Genomic DNA, 19,784 nt, shown 5'->3' on the forward strand with positions numbered 1-19,784 from the left:
TATCCATGGTATGTGTAAGACAATGTATGTATGCATGCAAGTATGATTTTATAAATTATAGTCCATTACAAAGTCTTCAAAATGTGTTACACATTGGCAATAACAGCAGTGTGCATGATGAACCATCTTTTAGCCTCAAATATGAGCGAGGAGCAGCTTTAAAACACTGACCTGGTCAAAGTTAGGCACATTAAATAAATGTGCCAAGATTGAACTAATAAAACATTTGTAGGCTTTTGTGTTTTTTGGAATGGATAAAAAAAAGGCACATTTTGACTACTGTTGCTGTTTTTATATGTAGGATGCTATTCTCAATGGCCCACTCAAATCTGTATTTAATTGTTCCAATTGGCCATTATAGAATGCAATTTGATTGTACATAATTATTTTCCACATAGACCCGATGTTTCACTCTGCAGCTGCCAGTGTGAACAGCAGACAGCATATCAAACACTCTCCTCCATTCCTAAATTATTCCAACGCTATAATCATGTGGGCTTGTCCCATGACACACTTTTGGGTCACATTATACCAGTTAAAATCACACTGCTTTAAGTGGACAGTTTGGTTTCTTGGGGAAATTAGACTATACAGTATTTCCTACATGTCCAGAAATGCTTTTTATGTCTTTGGAGGTTTGTAGAACTGTTGAATGTGTCGAGTCCAGCTCAATAGGCTCTTTAAATATATCCAAAGATGATCTAACAGGTTGTGTGAGATCATATAAAACAAAGGTTATGAGTTCAATGAATCCCTGCACACTGCCAGAAGCGGTGTTTAAAAGACTGAATGCGCAGAGGAATACTAAGTGCTTAAAGCACCGGCCACCTCTGGCAGTCAAAATAAGATACGAATGCAACTACAGTTCTATGAATCCCGAATGTGTGTGTGTGTGTGTGTGTGTGTGTGTGTGTGTGTGTGTGTGTGTGTGTGTGTGCACACTCACCAGGAGACAGGAGTGTCAGTCTCAGGCAGTTTGCAGCTCTTGTCTTCAGGGTTGAGGATCTGGGGTGTGATGTCCAGTGTAGCGTTCACAATGATGACAGGACGTGCTCTGATCACCATTATACAGTAAATGATCAATACAGATCAAGCACAGATCAACAACTACAGTGTAATGCTAGTATGCTACTGCAAGTGCAGATCACAAGTTGATTTATTGAGCAAAATCAAACCATTATAATATGCACAAAGTAGTAGTAATAATAATAATACATTTTACGAAGCACTTTACATTCTCACGAATCTCAGAGTGCTACAGGGTTAAAAGCATGGCAAAAAATAATAAAAACAGCATATCTCTGCTGTTGGGAAGTAACCACCTAACTCCAAAATGTTTTCAGGAAATGAGAAATATATTTTTTTGTTGTCAGGTGAAACCCGACTAGTGAAAGCTCAACATGAGTCATACTGAGGACCTAGTCCTGATTGGCTGCCACACACGCTGCTGTCATGTATTGGTCACATGACCAGGAAACAGGTAACAGGAAGCACGTATCACAAATCTTTAGAGACACCCAATGTTATGTAAGGTAATGTTATGATTGAGACCGGCCGGTTGAGAGGAGCGTTCGTAACTAAATAAAAAAAACAGCGCTTCTTTCACCTGACAAATATCACTATGTGATCATTTATTGTGTCAGGAAATTAAGACATTTTTATTTGGAAAACAAAGCAATACTGCCTTAGTTGGTGTTGTGACTTTATATATTGTCAATTACTTCCATGAGAGGGGAAGAGGTGGTGGAGTTAGTTGCTTTAGCAGACAGTTTGAGGGTCCAATTTAGTTAAGAGATTTTCTCCGAAGCGTTCTTTTTTTTTTACTACTTTTCATTGTTTCAATATTTTCAAAACAACACACAGACATAAAGGGTGCACCGATTATGCAAAAAAAAAAAAACTCAAAAAACTCAAAATGGAGGTTAGGTGGTTCCTCCCGACAGCAACGATATGCAACAATCAATTTCATGGGACCCAGCTCGGCTAAACTAAAAAGGTCAAGTTAAAACTAGGTAAGAGACTAGGTACAAAGTCTGATAAAAATGATTATCAAAGGAATACAAAGACACAAATCAATGCATTAATGAACATGCCAATAAGATAAATCCTAATCCAAATAAACATTCCAACAAAGTTGAGCTTTATAAAGGCAATTGTACACTTTACACACACAGCTCAACCGTCAGCATTACATTTTAAATGGCTGCTATCAGTGCCACCGTTTATTCCCACCAACATGTACCGTAGGCGTATATGAATTGTGTGTCTATAATGGAGATTTGTGGTTGTACAGTAGAGGTTAAAGTTCTAATAGCATCTATAAACACAGCGGGCCAGGACTGTATCTGCTGCTGCTTTGATATCAGAGGTGGTCCGCCTCATTAAAAAACACACAGCTTACATGTGCTACATCAAAGCCTGGCTCTCACATGCGTGTGCGGGCACGCACACACACATATATTTAGGCACCAACAACAGCTATTGTTTAGGTTACTAAGATAGATTGTTTGCGTACAATTGCACACACGTACATCTAAGCACAATGTGCACACATACTGTACACTTATTCACATGCACAACACCACATGCCACACATACAGGTTGCAACACGAAGCCACACGTCATCAAATAAATACAGAATACTCAGTACACCCAAAGGCATTTAGGGCCTTTTTCAAAATAGTAAAAAATGGCAAATAAGTTTAGGAATAAGGGGTAAGGGGTGGCGCAAGATATAGCCCTTATACATGCACGAACACACAGGCGTACGCACGGGCACACAATAGTTACCTGTACACAACTGCTGTGTCTGCTCCAAATGCTCCCACTATTAAATCTGTAAAGACAAGCTCATCAGTATTTAATGCAACACTGCTTGAACCTCATTAAATGCTTGAGATACCTTGTTCTGCGCCGTGTTGTGCACCGGAAATATCCAACCTACAAGCTCACAGACGAGCGGCAGTGCGATGCCTTGTGAGCTTTTAAATCGCCTATTTTCGGTGCGCAACAACCAACTATAAATCCGTCTTAATGCGTCTCCTACTGTGTATGAGAGAAACAATGTAATGTATGTAGCCTACAGGGGTCCTTAGTACCTTTATTCCTCTCAGTCTCGTGTCTACATGCTCAAACTTTTTTATATATTAATAAAAGAGAGTGTGTGTGTGTGTGTGTGTGTGTGTGTGTGTGTGTGTGTGTGTGTGTGTGTGTGTGTGTGTGTGTGTGTGCACATGCGTACCTGGGTATCCATTCTGGTCTATATCAATGTTTCCATTCATAGAATAGCCAAAGCTGGAAGGCATGTAGCTAGATGCCCATTTTCCCTGCAGGACCTGAGGAGGGGGGAGTGGCAGCATCATGTTAGGTACTTTGTTTATGTACCGATATATGGACAGCAAAACTCATGGTATGTGTTTCCACACTTGACAATGGGCTCTATCTATGCACACACGCCTTTTTCGAAAGAACTTGGGCCCCTTCCCTATTTCCTGCACAGGTGTTACCGTTACCGATGATACTAATGAAGGCTCTGCTCCATTCTGGTCCAACTGAGTCAGGGTGCTGCTATTGAGCATGTTGGCTCACTGGAGACACTCTGCTACACCAGTGGGTCTCTTGAGTGGGTTCCAAATGGCCTCGTACGGGTGTGTAACTCTGAGATTGTACAAATGGAGCGGTAAGGGTCCATTTTGTTCCATTTGTACACTCTCAGTGTTATGGAGGTCCTTGGAATTAAAACGTTTGAGAAGCACTGTAAACTAAATGGAACAGAGACTTAATTAGTATCGTCGGTAAGTAGGAAAAGTTATTCTGTGTGCATAGAGCCAATCAATGCCAGGGTGGACTGATTGGATTTCAATTAGTAGGGCCTACAGCTACTACAGTAGCTAACTGCATAACAGAAAAAAGGCTCATACTTATTGATTGCCTATCAATTCTTGATATTCAGGTGACTCCTCTCTATTTTCTATGTGTATGTTAACCACTTTTTGCCTTGTGTCCCTATTTTGGGCAAAAAGTTTCAAAACACATTGCATTATTTTTGCTATTCATCATACAACATACTTTTGACTACTGTCAAAGATTATGTAAAATAAATTAAAATCCGTATAAATAGCCAATCTACAAATTCACGTCGCAAGCTTGTAGATCTGCTATTGTCGCTATTTTTGAACATTTTGAATTATTTTGACATGCCCAAAATAGGGATGTAAGGGTTGTAAATTGCAAATATCTGCCAAAATTGACAACGCTAAATCTACACATATCACAAAGTTGTTGGTGTGCATGTCCTCTATAGCCAATCCCTTTATTACAGTCTTAATTGTTAGGTATTTGCAGCAGTCCGTTATTAGTAAAAAGTGTAATTAGTTGTCCACAGCTTGCAACATCAGTTGTTCATGCAGTGTCTGTGACGCACAGTGCTCACCACAAAACCGTTTGTGCATTGGAGTGGTAATTGTACAGTTGTGCTGTGCATGACAATGACGTGATGCCCTACTTTTGGTTGTACCAGGAGAACAATCACTACTTTGCTGCAGTTTTCATGACAGTAGAAATGTTTCCCACATCATAAAAGTAATGTACAATGTGTGACGATATGTGGGCGTAGTAGCACGGATTCGTTTTATCCCGCCACGCATGTCGGGAGCCACGGGTGATTTTTAACCGACAGCAGGGGTGATTTTTAACCCGCAGCAGGGGTGATTTTTAACCCGCAGCAGGGGTGATTTTTAACCGGCAGCAGGGGTGATTTTTAACCCGCAGCAGGGGTGATTTTTAACCCGCAGCAGGGGTGATTTTTAACCGGCAGCAGGGGTGATTTTTAACCGGCAGCAGGGGTGATTTTTAACCCGCAGCAGGGGTGATTTTTAACCCGCAGCAGGGGTTTGTCTGACTAATGACTGTTGGTACTTTATGTCTAACCAAGGTATGCACCCCGTATGAATGCGTGTGTGAATGGGTGAATGTAATGCACAATCTTTGTAAGGCGCTTTGGATGAAATTGCTATAAAAATTTACGATATGTGGGAAGATAAAGAATTGTGTGGATTGTGCCCACATAATTGACCACAACTCACTGTGTCGTTTCGGTGCTTTCTCGTCTCACACAGGCCTACATGGATTGTGATTATGGACCTGCTGCAGATCAAGGGGTTTCATGGATTATGGCTGCAGAGACTGGTATTATAGTCGTCATTGTCATTGTTATTATTATTGTTGTTGCTGTGTGTCTCGGTCTGTCTCCCCCTCCAACCGTCAAGGCAGATGGCCAGCCACCTAGTCTTGCTCAGCCAGACGTTTGGATGTCTCCACCTATCTCCGCCTACCAATTGTCTGGATTAATTTAAATTCATTGCAGAGGGTTGGACGGCCGGCGAAGGCAACCGGTAACAAAGCTACGCCCACTGTTTTTTTTAGGACAAGCCTTTACCTGCTTCACCAAACCAACTGAATGCCTCCGGCCCAGATTAGGAATCACTGCCCTCCGTCCTTGGAATTGCATTTTTGTTTTACCAGGTTCCACTCACCTCTAGCCCCCACAGAATTAGAGTGTCACCAAACGTATCAGTAGAGGGAGATCTCTGACAATGCTAGATTATCGACCACCCAGAGCCAGGTTCTACCCGATGTTTCTTCCCGTTAAAGGGGAGTTTGACCTTGATGCCTTCACCAAACACTCATGGGTGCCATGAGACAAACTACTGTATTGAGATTTGGCACTATATCATTCCAATTGACTTGACTGTGATCCAAACATAATGTGAGTCAGGCCAACTCAGTGGGTGGTCTCATTGCACCAGGTATTGAAAAGACAAGAGTAACAAAACCTAACTAGAAAAAGTGCCCTTCTGGGCACAGGTCTCCACCAGGGCAGGTCAGGTTATGGCCTCCTGGTGGCGCTATAATAGGCCAATGTGAAAAGGGTGCCATTTCTTCATACGCCTTTGATGGCAATTGGATGATTTGAGGCATTTTGTTCCAAAAATGTGTTTTGCAAAAATCAACCTGTTGGTGGCGCTATAACAGGCCAATGTGAAAAGGGTGGGATATATTCCTCAGCCTAGTAAGAAAATGTGTGAAAGATTTCACGTAAATTGCATGCTGCGTTGATGATTTGAGGCTTTTGTTCAAAACGGGGCAATCTTGCAAACTGTGAAAGCCAATTATAGCCAATTAGGATGGAATATGAAATATCAGACAGATCCGACTTGAGCACATGACCATAGAGATACTGTGTAACGATTTGTGAGATTTTTGGACAGAATCTGGAGGAGTAATATCAAAAAATGTGTTTTACAAAAGTCGGCCTCCTGGTGGCGCTATAAAAGGCAGATGCGGAAAGTGCAGGTCAAAGGTTTGTCCTTAGCCTCTAGGGAGTGTGCATGCAACGTTTCACGCAGATCGGTGCAGTTTTAGGTAAATAATGTGAAAAGCTGCCTCATGGTGGCGCTATAACAGGCCGTTCTGGAAAATGTGGGGCAGAGGTTCATCGTTGGCATCCAGGGAGTGTGTGTGCAAAGTTTGGCATCGACCGGGTTAACGGTGCCGGAGATTAGCTGGTAACAGACGGACGGAAGGAAGGACGGAAGGAAGGACGGACGCACACACGCACACACACACACGGACGGAGTGCAAAACATACTCTCTCCCCATGCCTTCGGCCTGGTGGAGACAATAATGACATACCGGTAATACTGATGCCAATATAGCAAGCAAGACTATAAACCAATCAAGTGCCATTTGTCATCAGTCCCCTTCCGTTTACCTGAGAGGGAGAGGAGTCAGGGCCCCCACGGCGGCCATTATGGATGTAGACCAGCCCGTTGTGCTCGGGGGCGCCGCCGTATGGAGCTGAGATGGCAACGTCTATTGGACAGAAATATCACAATATCGTACATTACATCACACATTTGAGCGTGTGTGTGTGTGTGTGTGTGTGTGTGTGTGTGTGTGTGTAGTACCGTTGAAGCCGTCCATATCCAGGTCTCCAAGGGCAGCAATGCTAGAGCCGTAGCGGGCATAGACCTCTGTCCCCGTCAGTTTCTGGGGAGAATGGAAGGAGAACCCTCCCTTGCCCAGGTACACAGACACCTGCAGAAATACACAGCCTGTTTATCTCCATTCCATCCTATGTGAGTTCCCAAGACTTATGAAGGTTGGGGTTAGATACATTTGAGTGTTTCTCATACCTGGCCCACCTCCCGTAGTTTACCATCTGAACCTCTGTCCATGAAGAGAGGAGCTCCAACCAGCAGATCTATCATACTGAGAGAATGAGTGTGAGAGTGTGAGTGAGAGAGTGAGAGAGTGAGAGAGTGAGTGAGTGAGTGAGTGAGTGAGTGAGTGAGTGAGTGAGTGAGTGAGTGAGTGAGTGAGTGAGTAGAGTGAGTGAGTAGAGTGAGTGAGTGAGTGAGTAGAGTGAGTGAGTGAGTGAGTGAGTGAGTGAGTGAGTGAGTAGAGTGAGTAGAGTGAGTGAGTAGAGTGAGTGAGTGAGTGAGTGAGTGAGTGAGTGAGTGAGTGAGTGAGTGAGTGAGTGAGTGAGTGAGTGAGTGAGTGAGTGAGTGGAGTGAGTGAGTAGAGTGAGTGAGTGAGTGAGTAGAGTGAGTGAGTGAGTGAGTAGAGGGGACAGACAGACAGACAGACAGACAGACAGACAGACAGACAGACAGACAGACAAATAGAAAGAGAGAATTGGAGAGAAAGACAGACAGAGAGTAACAGAGGGACAGAGACAGACAGAACGAGAGAAAGACAGACAGAGAGTAACAGAGGGACAGAGACAGACAGACAGACAGACAGACAGACAGACAGACAGACAGACAGACAGACAGACAGACAGACAGACAGACAGACAAATATAAATAGAAAGAGAGAATTGGAGTGAGAGACAGACAGAACGAGAGAAAGACAGACAGAGAGTAACAGAGGGACAGAGACAGATTGAATTCAGTAGAGCTAAGAGCTCCAGCAGTGTGTAATGACAGAGCAGTTAGCAGGACTTTTACATAACAACCTCTTTCTACAACAAACTAATGGACACAAACAGGATGCCGGCGGAAGACCAACATGGAGTAACAGACAGGAAGAGAAACAGAAAACAGGCATACTGTAGAACAGACAAAGACGCATAGAAAATTATTAAAGCAGTTAAATTAAACAATGAATGGAGGACAAACATGCCTACCGAAATGGAGACGGGACAAGACAAGACAAGACAGACAGACAGACAGACAGACCCACAGAACTCACCCATCATTGTTAACATCAGTAGCAGCCACAGAGTGACCAAAGTAAGCTGCCATCTGGGATAGAAAGACAAAAATAAAAGATAAGAGACCAATGGGGGCATCCCAGTAGCTGACCAGATTAGTGTATGGACCACATAATGGCATGGTCCTTGCCCCTGGTTCAATTCCTGGCTGGCTAGATGTGTTGTGTCCTTCATGCTTCTGCATTGAGTTCTTGTTCATGTCTTGTCTACATTTAAAAATCACACTCGTGTATGAAGTGAGGGGCGCCCACATTGTCATTTAGTGCCCTAAAGTTTAGGACTTTAACATTTGTTTAGGGCCTAAACAAATGTTAAAGTCCATAGACTTGGCTGGCTCTAAAGTGCTCTAAACAAACATTGTAATGTCCTCAAAGTCCATGAGAAAAGAAATCAGTATGATGGAAATAACCTTTCGACCGACAGATACTGTATGTACAAATAAATGGTCATGTATATGCATGCATTTTGTAAAATAAAATCAATCAATTCATGGACCTCAAAGAATAACAATCTTAAAACCACACACATCGGGTAGAAAGGTCCGGAAAGTCTCGTAAGTTAACAGTACGCCTCAAGTGTAGATTGTGTAGGGATGGGGATGGCTAACTAGCATCCTGCATTGCGTGGTCTTGCTGGGCCTTTTACAGTTCGAGATAAGAGAGACTTCTTGAACTTCAGCAGTTGTTAACACAGCAGGAGGAAGTGGAAGTGGAAGAGGAGAGCTTTGATAGAGGAGAGAAGGAGAGGAAAGGAGGTGAAAGGTTAACATGGTCCAAGCTGACTGAATCATTAGAATCCTTTCAGAGGGGAAAAGGCATCTTTAAAGAGTTAAACTAATGGGGCATCAAATCAAACTCTGTCTCTGTTTTGGGCATGTCATTATATGCCCCAATTGTTGCGACGCGTTGAGAGCTTGTAGATCGGATATGTTTTGTGAAGATATAGAGGGGGGAAAAGAGCAGACCAAGTACAAAGCCAATGGTCAAGTTTTAAGCGTTGAGGTGCTTAAATGTCTGAAAATACACAAATAAATAGAAAAGGCAATGTGTAAACAAAAACATACGTAAATGTACACAGCGCTGACGATAGTGCTGTCAAACAAGTCTATGAAGCTATCTATGAAATCTATGAAAATGTTAATCTGCAACAAAATGTTATACAATATGTAGTGTAGTGGGGATCCCTGCTTCATGTATCTCTCCTAGCTAAGAGGTCCTTGGCCTGAAAAACGTTGAAGACCCCTGCTCTATACCAAATAGCTTTGCCGGAAGAAAAACAAAATCACCAAAATGTTCCCCCCAGAATAGGGACACTATAAGCTTCCTGTGGTTAATCTTAATCTCGATATATATCCCTCATCAGGCTCATCTAATCAAACACATACACATAACTCGGTAACATAAGAGACATGTCTGGCTTGTCTCTGCTGCAGCCACTGTTGTGACAAATCAACAGAGACAGCAATTAGAACCAAGTCAACTCTGCAGCTGTGGGGTCAGGTTGCAGTAGAAACTGGATAAGGGACCTGGCAGTCTTACTCAAGTTCATTCCCGGCCTCAACCGTTCATTGGAAAAGAGTGAACCTCTGATTCAGAACAATCAGCTGCTAAAACAAGATTTGCTAATTGTATGCCAAAAGGGATTTAGACTGTGACACACAGTAGATAAAGCATGGTTACATTGAAATTCTGTGTTATTATGGGGTAGAACAAATGCCTAAACAAAAGTAAGATGTGTTGTCTTTGGGGTCTGATTCACCCCAATGTTTAGCAATAAAACCCATATTTTATTATCCAAAAGTCTAAATACCACAGGTACAATTGTATAAACATGGCGGCAGAAGGTATAGAGTGGCTGCTTTGGAATCGGAAGGTTCCCGGTTCAATCCCTCACTCCTCTCCCCGTGTTAGTGTCGAAGTGTCCTTGAGTAAGACACTTAACCCTCTGTGTGCCCAACACGTCCCCACACGTCTCTAGAATTACCCCCGTAGGAAGCCCATGACATCTGGAGACGTCTTAGGGTCTATTTTAATTATATAAAACTGGACCGCTAAAATCTTATTTTTTTTCTTTTTTGCTTGGCCATGCCTTCTTCAGCAATCCTAGACATCCTCGCGCATGCTCACTGCCGTTCACTTCCTTGTTTACGGCCCGACTAAACTGTCTATTCTCTCTGAATCTATGTCGCTCTCCATGGTTTTGATTACAACTGCAATGTTCCGTCCTCATTTCTGACTTAACCAAGCATCTCGTTTGGAATATAAACGCTTCTAGAGAGAGTTCAGATGTGACAGCGCAAGGTAGTAACTGAAGATTATGCCAGTTTTGGGGGGGTACTGGAAGGTGGGGATTTTCAGAGTAAAATCTGCCTCATCTGCTGGGCACTTTAGCGCCTTTATTTAGAAAAATTCCGGCACATTGGAAGTGTTAACTGCTCCCAATAGGTTGGTGGGTGCCTTGCGTGGTTTCCTCTGCCATGCGCGTGTGAATGTGTATGTGAATGGGTGAATCTAAAGCACTTTGGATCAAAGTGCTATATAAAGAAACCATTTACCATTAATAATATTCTTTAAACTCATTTTATATAATGTAACATAACAAAAAGTATTAAAAACAGCATTGCTGTTGCTATTGATTGACCCAAATCGATATCTAAAGGTTAGGTCCACCCTAAAGAGTAAGACCTCGTAAATGATGACCGTCACAGACAAAGTTCCCCAAACATTTGGCTGGTGGCCGAGTGTGAATCTCCCTCTAGCTGGCAAGTCTATGATGATTTTGACAGTATCAGAGTTCAGTGTGTTAACCAAAGAGTCTTTAGTGGAAACGGAGGCTGACTCATCACCTCCACAACCCAATGAAAGGGAGGAAGGGGAGAGAAAGAGAAATAGACAGACAGATAGACAGACAGAGAGAAGGACACATTCAATGGTTGGGTGCTGATGAACGACAGAAGGAGAGAGAGAGAAACAACTGGGAAACAGGAGGGGTGAGTCAGGAAAGTGAAGAGGAACACCCTATGATTACTACAACTTTAAATCCTGGAGAGAACATCTCTCTTTCTCTCTCCTCCACCCTTCCACCCCCTCTCCTTTCATTACCTTGCATCTCTCCTCCACTTCCTCCCTTGCTCCACCCTCTCTCTCTCTCTCTCTACCTCCCTCCCCATTTGTTTGGCTGACAGCAGGGCGTTGGTGGTTTCCATCTTGTGGACCCAGCCTAGCATACTGCAGAAAACAACGACGCGTCCTCACATTCCTCTGCTCCGAAGCCTAAACGAAAGCCCACTCAGATAGCCTGCATTCCTGCATAATGGGGGGGTGATGATGATAAAGGTAATAAAATAATAATCATAGTGATCATTACATCCACTTAAACTTTCGATAGAAAGAGTAGATGGCTGCAATTTGTTTTACAATTACAATGCCAGGAAAATGTAATGCAACTTTGTTGCTGTTTCAAACCAGTTTAACCTTGCTGACCCTGTCTTGGGCAAACTATTAAATAAATTAAAATATTAAATAAATAGCGAACATCGCAGATCTACAAGCTCAAGTACGACGACGTATAAAGGGCTTTAGAACTGAGGGGTAGATGATTCATGGATAATTTACCATGAATGTGTTTGGACATCAAAGCATCCAGCCTCTCACCTGTGTTCCTGTGAAGTTCACCACAGACTCCATGTTCAGACCGTTGAAGATGTTCACCTAGAGGAAGAAAAACAAATGTAAATCTGTGTGTGTGGGCGTGCGTGCGTGCGTGCGTGCGTGCGTTATTATTCACTTACGTATCCGAGAGCTTTGTCTCCCCTTGGCACTCCAGTGATGTAGTCTATTTTCAATGTGGACAAGAACACAGAAGTTTAGATTTATTCTAAAAGCCACCTTCACTGGTATAAATAACAGTGATGAGAGAGAAAAACATACGTCCTCACCTTCTTCTCCATCTTGGTTGAAATCTCCTACTGTCACCGAGTATCCTGACAGACAGAGACATGCCATTACATTTAAGGAGAGTCTGGACGACGTGGTCAGTCCATTAAATAAGGATTTAATTTAACACTAGTCGGCATTGTGGTCAAAATATGTATTCAAGGTGTGTGTGTTACCCAGGTAACTGTCATCGTAGGTTGCACCAGCTGACTTGGTGGACAAGGTGTTTGCATAGCCAGTGATGAATTCATTGTTAAAGCGGGCGAAAATCTCTGACAAGTCATCAGATATCAACTGACCTGAGACAGACAAACAAGAACAGAATGGAGTAGAGCAGCGGTTCTCAAATAACCCATTTAGACCTGGAACATCTATATGCTGTTATACCTTTAAAGCCGGGAACACCTAGTGTATGTGTAGTTGTTGCTATATACAGTATATAGTAGGGGTTTGCATCATACAAATCGGTTTTGATTTAAAGAATCGAAGTATATCGATATGTAAACACCAACATATTGTATCATTTGACTTTGTATCATATTGTTTTGGAATTCAAATAATCGGTATATCGATTTTAAATCATTGCATTATCGTATCTCCATGAATGAACCAATATCGTTTGTGTATCGTATTGTCAACCATAGTGATACGTATCATATCAATGTTCAAAATGCATCGTTACCCCTAGTACTGTATATAGCAACATCAAGTTTTTTAGAACACATTTTAAATTGGCCTGTTAAACTGTTCCTCATTTTGCTTGGACCCCTTGGAACCCCTCAAGGATCCCTAGTGGTCCTTGGACCCCACTTTGAGAACCACTGGAGTAGGGCAGAGGAGAGTTAGCCAAATTCAACGTCCATGCTTTACGTTTGTTTACAAGGACAACCGCAGCACAGAGAAGCTTACGCGCAAACACACACATGCCTAATTACAACATCCACACATCTGCCACAGAGTTTTAACAGCACCCCTTTCTGATTAAAAAAACAAGAAAAAATAAAAACAAGGCTCTGGTGCATCGTGTATGAGTGTTGACTCAACAGGAAACAGTAATTAGGCTAACACACCCCTGGAGGAGTCATGCCAAGAGAGAGAGAGGAGGGGGGGGGGGGGGGGGGGGGTTGGAAGAGAAGTCTATAGTTAACAGCCATGCTGTCACTTGTCCATGTCATACCCTGTCACACCAGCCACACACACACAGTCACACACACAGACACACACCTAGATTACCACAGTACTCACACAGTAACCAGGCTAAACTCTAACCTACCCACTTTGTTGTTGCCAATTAAACGCTTAAGGCAATGATGCAAGGGACTTAACTTAACAGTTTGAGGTCATGCCGAAGGAATAGGAATTGGGACTACATCCGTGTTGCTGATGTATGAGTCTGACTTATGAGGCAGTAAGATGGAACAGTTTAATGCACCATATATTTTGTTTTTTTGTCAGGTGAAAACCTGACTGACATCTACTTGTGAAATGTAGACGACAGTTCGCCACCTAGTCGACTCCAGGGTTGCCAAGTCCGCTTATTTCCAGCAAAACTTGATTGTTTTTTCCCCACAGTTGCTTGCCTGGTTTTTGGAGGTTGGTTACTTATTTCTGGCAACACTGGCAACAACCTCGTGATTGGCTGCTTCTAGCCAATGGGACGGCAAAGCGACCTCTGGGCAATGGGAAGCATGATGGGAAGGGCCCAAGAGGAGGGGCATATGGGAGAGATATATCCCTGGCAGCCACGCCGACTAACACTGAGACGGTGCAGGCTAGTTTGCAATATTACGTCACTCCATATAACTTCAAACCAAACGCGGCTGCATACACGTTACTAAAATAATAATCATACTAATATGGGGGGGGGGGGGGGGGGGGGGGGGAACACAACGCACTTCTTTCACCTGACATAATATCACTGTGTGATCATCTCTTGTTTGTCAAATACAAGATCCAACACAACAATACAATAACATCAAATGACAGAAATGTAAGCACCCACACACACACACACACACAGAAAAGAAAACTAGGAGACACATGGGGGGATCGATGACCATCAGAGAGCAGGGATAGTTATGAGTCCAATAGTGAAAGATGCACGGTTGCACCATAGCAGCCTGATATACAGAACATAAACTCAACTATCGTCAAGCACTGCCAGGAATGGCATCCACATTTTAAAACTGAGCATGTGTATTTTGTCCGTCAAGACAGATTTGTTCCAGCTTTGCAATGGATTGCATCTTGTTGAGCTCGTCGAAAATAGCAGATACAAGCTCACAACACTTTGTCTTTGTGTATCATTCAACCCATTGTGAGCTTGTAAATCTGGCATTTTACAACGGAGCATAAAAAAGTACAACGGAGCATAAAAAAAGCCTAATCCTCTACTAAAGCTTCCAAAATAGTTTTTCCTTGGACTAAGCCTCTCCGCCGACTTTCCACTACGGCTCCTCTAACTTTGTCTAAATTCATCTTGCAACTTCTCTCCCTATGGGAGGGCTGACCACACCACCACGCAGGACCTGCTGATCCCAGCAGCACTCAAACCACCGACAGCATGGGACAAAGAGCTGCTACCGTGCCAGGCTGGCAAAAATCACTGGAAATATTTTTAGCTTCTAACAGCGGTTGGACGCTCGGAGCACGGTTAGCAACATGCAAAGCTGTCAGATTTTGGATGACATGTTCTTTTGCCAAATCATTTAAAATGGGTCACCCCTATTGTGTTGCCTGATCGGCACAGAGTAGTTTTTTATATCCATCCGTGTGTTATTTATTGTGTAAGTCGTTACACAACATGTTATGTTTATATCCAGTGTTTGAAGGATTCCACAATTATTTCCATACGGAAGGAGGATACTATAAAGGACCTGAATAACCTCAGGCCTGTGGCTCTCACCTCTCTTGTGAGGAAGGCTAAGGAGAGGGTCATTAAAAACCACACCATCAAGGCGGCAGACCCACTCACAGATGGACCCACTCCAGTTTGCATAGCGTGCAGTCAGAGGGCTCCACAATGCAAAGCTAGAGGCAGACCGATAGATAGGGCTGTCACGATTACAAATTTAAGTTGACGATTAATTGTGTTTTTCGCATTGAACATTTCGCATTTGTATTTCTGTTTGCCTTTCTGGGCAGATATTAGTTAAATATACAACAACAAAATTACTGATCATTTTTTTTTCTTTCCAAACAAATAATAAAAAGAAACTGCATAAATTGTTGATTTGTTGATGACGTTGTAAATGCTATTTCAGATTTTTTTTGGAAAATGTAAGGATATATTTAAACAATTTTAATAAAATCCAGGTTTTCTGACAAAATATAGTTAAAGGCATTGGTAATCGGCGGTATAGGAATCTCTGAAATCGGGACTGACATTGGACCCAAAAATCTGGCATCGGAAGGGCGTTAGCAAAAGCATCCAATATTATATATGACATCCATAAGCATCTGGAATCCTCCAACACTATAAACAGGTGTCTGGACACCTGTTTACAGACATTCAACACCCTGCAGCCACACATTCCTCCCGAGAAACTCACCACCCACTTTCACCTACATAGATGACCGACTAATGTGGAAAATAGACTCTCTCAACAACAGGTCACAGAGAATGCTGTCCAGCAACACATTCTCCGACATCCTACAGTACCTTCAACTGTCTGGTTCCCTACCCGGCCGGAGTGAACACTCTCACCCCTGTTCTTCATCCTCCACACAGAAGAGGCTATCCAGTTCCTTAAAGTGATATTCCACTTCCGAAAAATGTTCGGTCATTTTAACGTCTATTCAGGCTTATGTGAACACCCCGGACAGTTGCTTGATTTGAGCAGCCCCGCCCCCAGCCCTGCCCACTTCCTATACAAACCCATTGTAACTTCAAACTGCATTTTAACCATGATAGATTCATCAAAAACACTGGTCCTTGTTTCTGGTGACTGATATTGTTCTTCCAATATGTGAGGTGCCCGTACTACTTCAATTACTTTTTTGGAAAATGAGCGCACGCACACGCACACGCACACGCACACACACACACACACACACACACACACACACACACACACACACACACACACACACACACACACACACACACACACACACACACACACACACAACTCACCCTGCCAGTAGAAGCTGCCAGGTCCTCCCACCACCACTTTATGTTTGTTCTGCAACAGCAGGGAAAGACAAGAGTCGTTATTTTATTATTGTTCCATTCATCAACCCATCATTTCCATAAGGGACAGCTTACTGCGATGAACAGGCCTCCATAAGGGACAGCTTACTGTGATGAACAGGCCTGCCATGGGATAACATCCCAGGAGAATCTCACCATTTTGGGAGGCAGACTTTGGTTCAACATAGCATTGGTCCTACCGGATTAAGGTTGGTGAGGGATGCGTTAAAACGACCGGATTAAGGTTGGTGAGGGATGCACTGCTCCGTGCTTGTGGTTATGGTTAGCGTTTGAGGTAGGTTGTCGTTCGGACCAATGGTATGTCAAACTAAAGCATGCACCCACTATTTTACCACCGCTATAGGTTTATAATATAGAGAAGAATCTTAGAACAGGACAAAGTTACCAGTCACAGGGATAGGGAACTCGCCCCAAAAAATGTCCCCACACTTTTGAGCACACTGTAGTTATATCAAGAACATCATGTTTGATTGCTTAATTAGGATCTTATCAAGCATGTGCGTAATGTGTATGCGTATGTGTTCTGATTTACTTAGTTGCATAGTTTTCTTTTTGATTCAGTACCCACCTTGATAAAATCAGCACTGAAGCCAGCCTGGCAGAAACCTTGGCCTTCTGGTGTGTTCGATTCTGTTCGTAGAAACAAGATGGAGGGAGGGAGGGAGGAAGAGAGAGAGAGAGAGATTATAAGATTACTCATAAAACTACTCATCTTTTTTGAGAAGCAGGAAAAAAATAGGACAAACATAAACGCTGTCGCAGCATCACTGACTTGATCTGCACGGTGAATACTCCACCACCTGACCGCCCTTCTTCAAGAAACATGTTCCCACCGGCTCCCTGTCTGAAAAGCCCAGGGTTGACCACTGGTAGAGGGGAGCACACGCCTGCAGGGAGACATTCATTCACACAGTCAAATACACATGTTCATTGAACACGAAAAGTAAGTGCGTACGTGCGTGCGTGCGTGCGTGCGTGCGTGCGTGCGTGCGTGCGTGCGTGTGTCATTCTCACCAGGATATGCTCACCATCAGAGCGTACAGAAGCACCAAACCACTGTTTGGATTTGAATTCCATCTGATGTCCCTCCGGACTCCTCCTGTCATCTAGAGACAGAGAGAGACAGAGAGAGAGAGAGAGAGAGAGAGAGAGAGAGAGAGAGAGAGAGAGAGAGAGACATCATGTAAACACAACATCCACAATATATAATGTGAAACAGGGAGAGGGGGGGGGGGGGGGGGTCATTCACCAAAAACATCAGTTCTACAAGTTTGCTGAACGTAAAGGGTCAGCTGGATGTGCTAGAGAGACAGACAGAGACATCAGTGTGTCATAATAATTATAATAATAATACAAACGAAAATAGCCACTGTGCCAAGTGTGTATGGAACCTTTGTTGCCATCGGCCCCGTCTCGACCTCAGAGGAAAGAGGAATTGTCTCCTGTGTGTGTCTAAGTGTTGCAGAATATAGATAATTGGTGTGTGGGGCTGCAACAAATTCAGCAGTTATCCATTTAGGAGCGGCTATTCATAAAATGAAAATAGCTGGCCAACTTTAAGGTCAAGTCAGGTTAACTCATTTAACGTTTCATCACAAAGGTAAAGATGAAGTTAGTGCCAAAAGGAGATCAAATCGTGGATCTTGGGATCCACATGCAGGGTACTGATCGGTGCAGCAGTTTAAGAGAGCTCCGGACACTTACAGACGGCTAGTCTCCTGACTGGCCATGGCCATAGAGTAAAAATACCAAATTGCCACAGTGTATCCGTGAAGTACTATCAAACCAGACAACACAGACATTTTGCACATAGACAATTGTTCCTCTATTCAAGAAATGGCTACCTATTAGTCTGTGCTTTGTGCGACAATATCACAGCATCAAGTTCAGAACATTAATATCTTTTTTTCATCATTATCTATTATCCAGAACAATAACTTGTGCAGACAGAGGCAGAGCAAAGTTTTGCTGAGCAGGCGAACAGAGATGCAGGGTGCCAGATCTATCTAAAAAATACAACAAAGTGGTGTGTGATTATGGATTTAAAATTCACTAGTCACTCGTGCTGATAACACTGGCGTACATGCCAGCGACACCACAAACATGTTTCAATGCAGAGTAGGAGCATGAATTCACTGACACAAACGGTCTAAACTGTACAGAACTTGTACCGCTATGTTGCTAACTTCATACTCTCTGTGCTGGCCTACTCCCTGAGGCTCTGACAGCCACCCCCTCACCACTAAAACATTAAAAACGGAATGGGTTGGGCATTCCAAAGAGGTTGTTTCCAACATGGAATTAACAAAGTACTGCATGTGCAAGCGAGCCGACAGGCATGCTGACCAAAAGCAGTGGCCTGGGGCTATAGTATGTATGTCTGTCAGAATGAGGGGCAATCAGCTGCAACCCCCAAAAGACACCTTTCTACCAAGGTTCTGTGGTGGGGGGTTGCTGAAACTAAAAAGTAAACATTTAATAACATGTCCAAAGGCTAATTGTGAGTTTATTTACTTTATTACCATGAAGATTGGTTAAACATATGTTTTATTCATTCATTAACAGTCCCAGATTGCAGGCGCTAAATACCCTAATGCATTGGGGCCCAGAGTCATTTGGGGACCACGGCCGTCCACCCGTGCCGTCGGTAAAATGAAATTATAAATACAGAGTACAGAGATGCAATGACAGTTGAGTTGACCAAAGTTTGGACAACTTTCATAGATATTCTACAATGGCAGCTTGTGCTAAAAGCAGGGTCTCTCTGGTCACAATTCACACAGTAAATGATGAACCTTGATGTGCTTTGCATAAAAGATAAAAGCAAAGCCTTGAAAGAAGCACAAAATAATCAGCTGTGTGTTCTTTTTACCCACCGCCTCCTGAGTGAGTGCGTGCGTGCGTGCGTGCATGCGTAAATTCCCTCCCATGTTACTCAATCTCTGTGGAATGGCTGAGTTGTGTGTATAGGCCAAGCAGGAGTGAGAAGCAAATGGACATGTAAGCTGAAGAAAAAACAAGACTATCGCTTACAACTTAATACACATGGGCACGTGCCATGATTTGAACAAACACACAGACAGAGTCTAAAAATGGTTCCGCTTGCTTTGATAGCCTTTGTTCCAATAGCCAGGCATTAAGACTATAAGCATTATGGACAGATAGAGTGACTCTACAAAGAATAGGTGGAGCCACTACAATATTGCGTGAAAGAATAGAAAGATAGGTTGCTTGAAAATAATGTAAGACAGCACATCATAACCACATTGCAAAATCCTGAGTGCTAATTTAACTCTGATGGCTGCTACTAAATGTGCATATGCTTCACTAATATTCTGGAATGCTGAGTTTGTATTAC

General features: G+C 43.0%; 1 protein-coding gene across 1 annotated transcript in view; it reads right to left on the bottom strand.

Annotated features, from left to right (window-relative positions):
- The window catches only part of itgav (integrin, alpha V), a 45,008-nt gene that overhangs the window by 13,836 nt on the left and 11,388 nt on the right, over window positions 1-19,784 (bottom strand). The window contains exons 3-17 of the mRNA XM_079518943.1: window positions 17,441-17,532; window positions 17,199-17,313; window positions 16,995-17,056; window positions 16,349-16,397; window positions 12,390-12,512; window positions 12,216-12,260; window positions 12,069-12,112; window positions 11,932-11,988; window positions 8,257-8,309; window positions 7,197-7,272; window positions 6,969-7,098; window positions 6,773-6,873; window positions 3,242-3,335; window positions 2,791-2,836; window positions 947-1,054 (exon numbers count right to left, since the gene is read on the bottom strand). Coding sequence (XP_079375069.1) covers window positions 947-1,054; window positions 2,791-2,836; window positions 3,242-3,335; window positions 6,773-6,873; window positions 6,969-7,098; window positions 7,197-7,272; window positions 8,257-8,309; window positions 11,932-11,988; window positions 12,069-12,112; window positions 12,216-12,260; window positions 12,390-12,512; window positions 16,349-16,397; window positions 16,995-17,056; window positions 17,199-17,313; window positions 17,441-17,532 — 1,195 coding nt within the window. The remainder of the gene's footprint in view (window positions 1-946; window positions 1,055-2,790; window positions 2,837-3,241; window positions 3,336-6,772; window positions 6,874-6,968; window positions 7,099-7,196; window positions 7,273-8,256; window positions 8,310-11,931; window positions 11,989-12,068; window positions 12,113-12,215; window positions 12,261-12,389; window positions 12,513-16,348; window positions 16,398-16,994; window positions 17,057-17,198; window positions 17,314-17,440; window positions 17,533-19,784) is intronic.

Source organism: Electrona antarctica (genome assembly GCF_951216825.1).
Source record: "Electrona antarctica genome assembly, chromosome: 13".
Classification (NCBI taxonomy): Eukaryota; Metazoa; Chordata; class Actinopteri; order Myctophiformes; family Myctophidae; genus Electrona; species Electrona antarctica.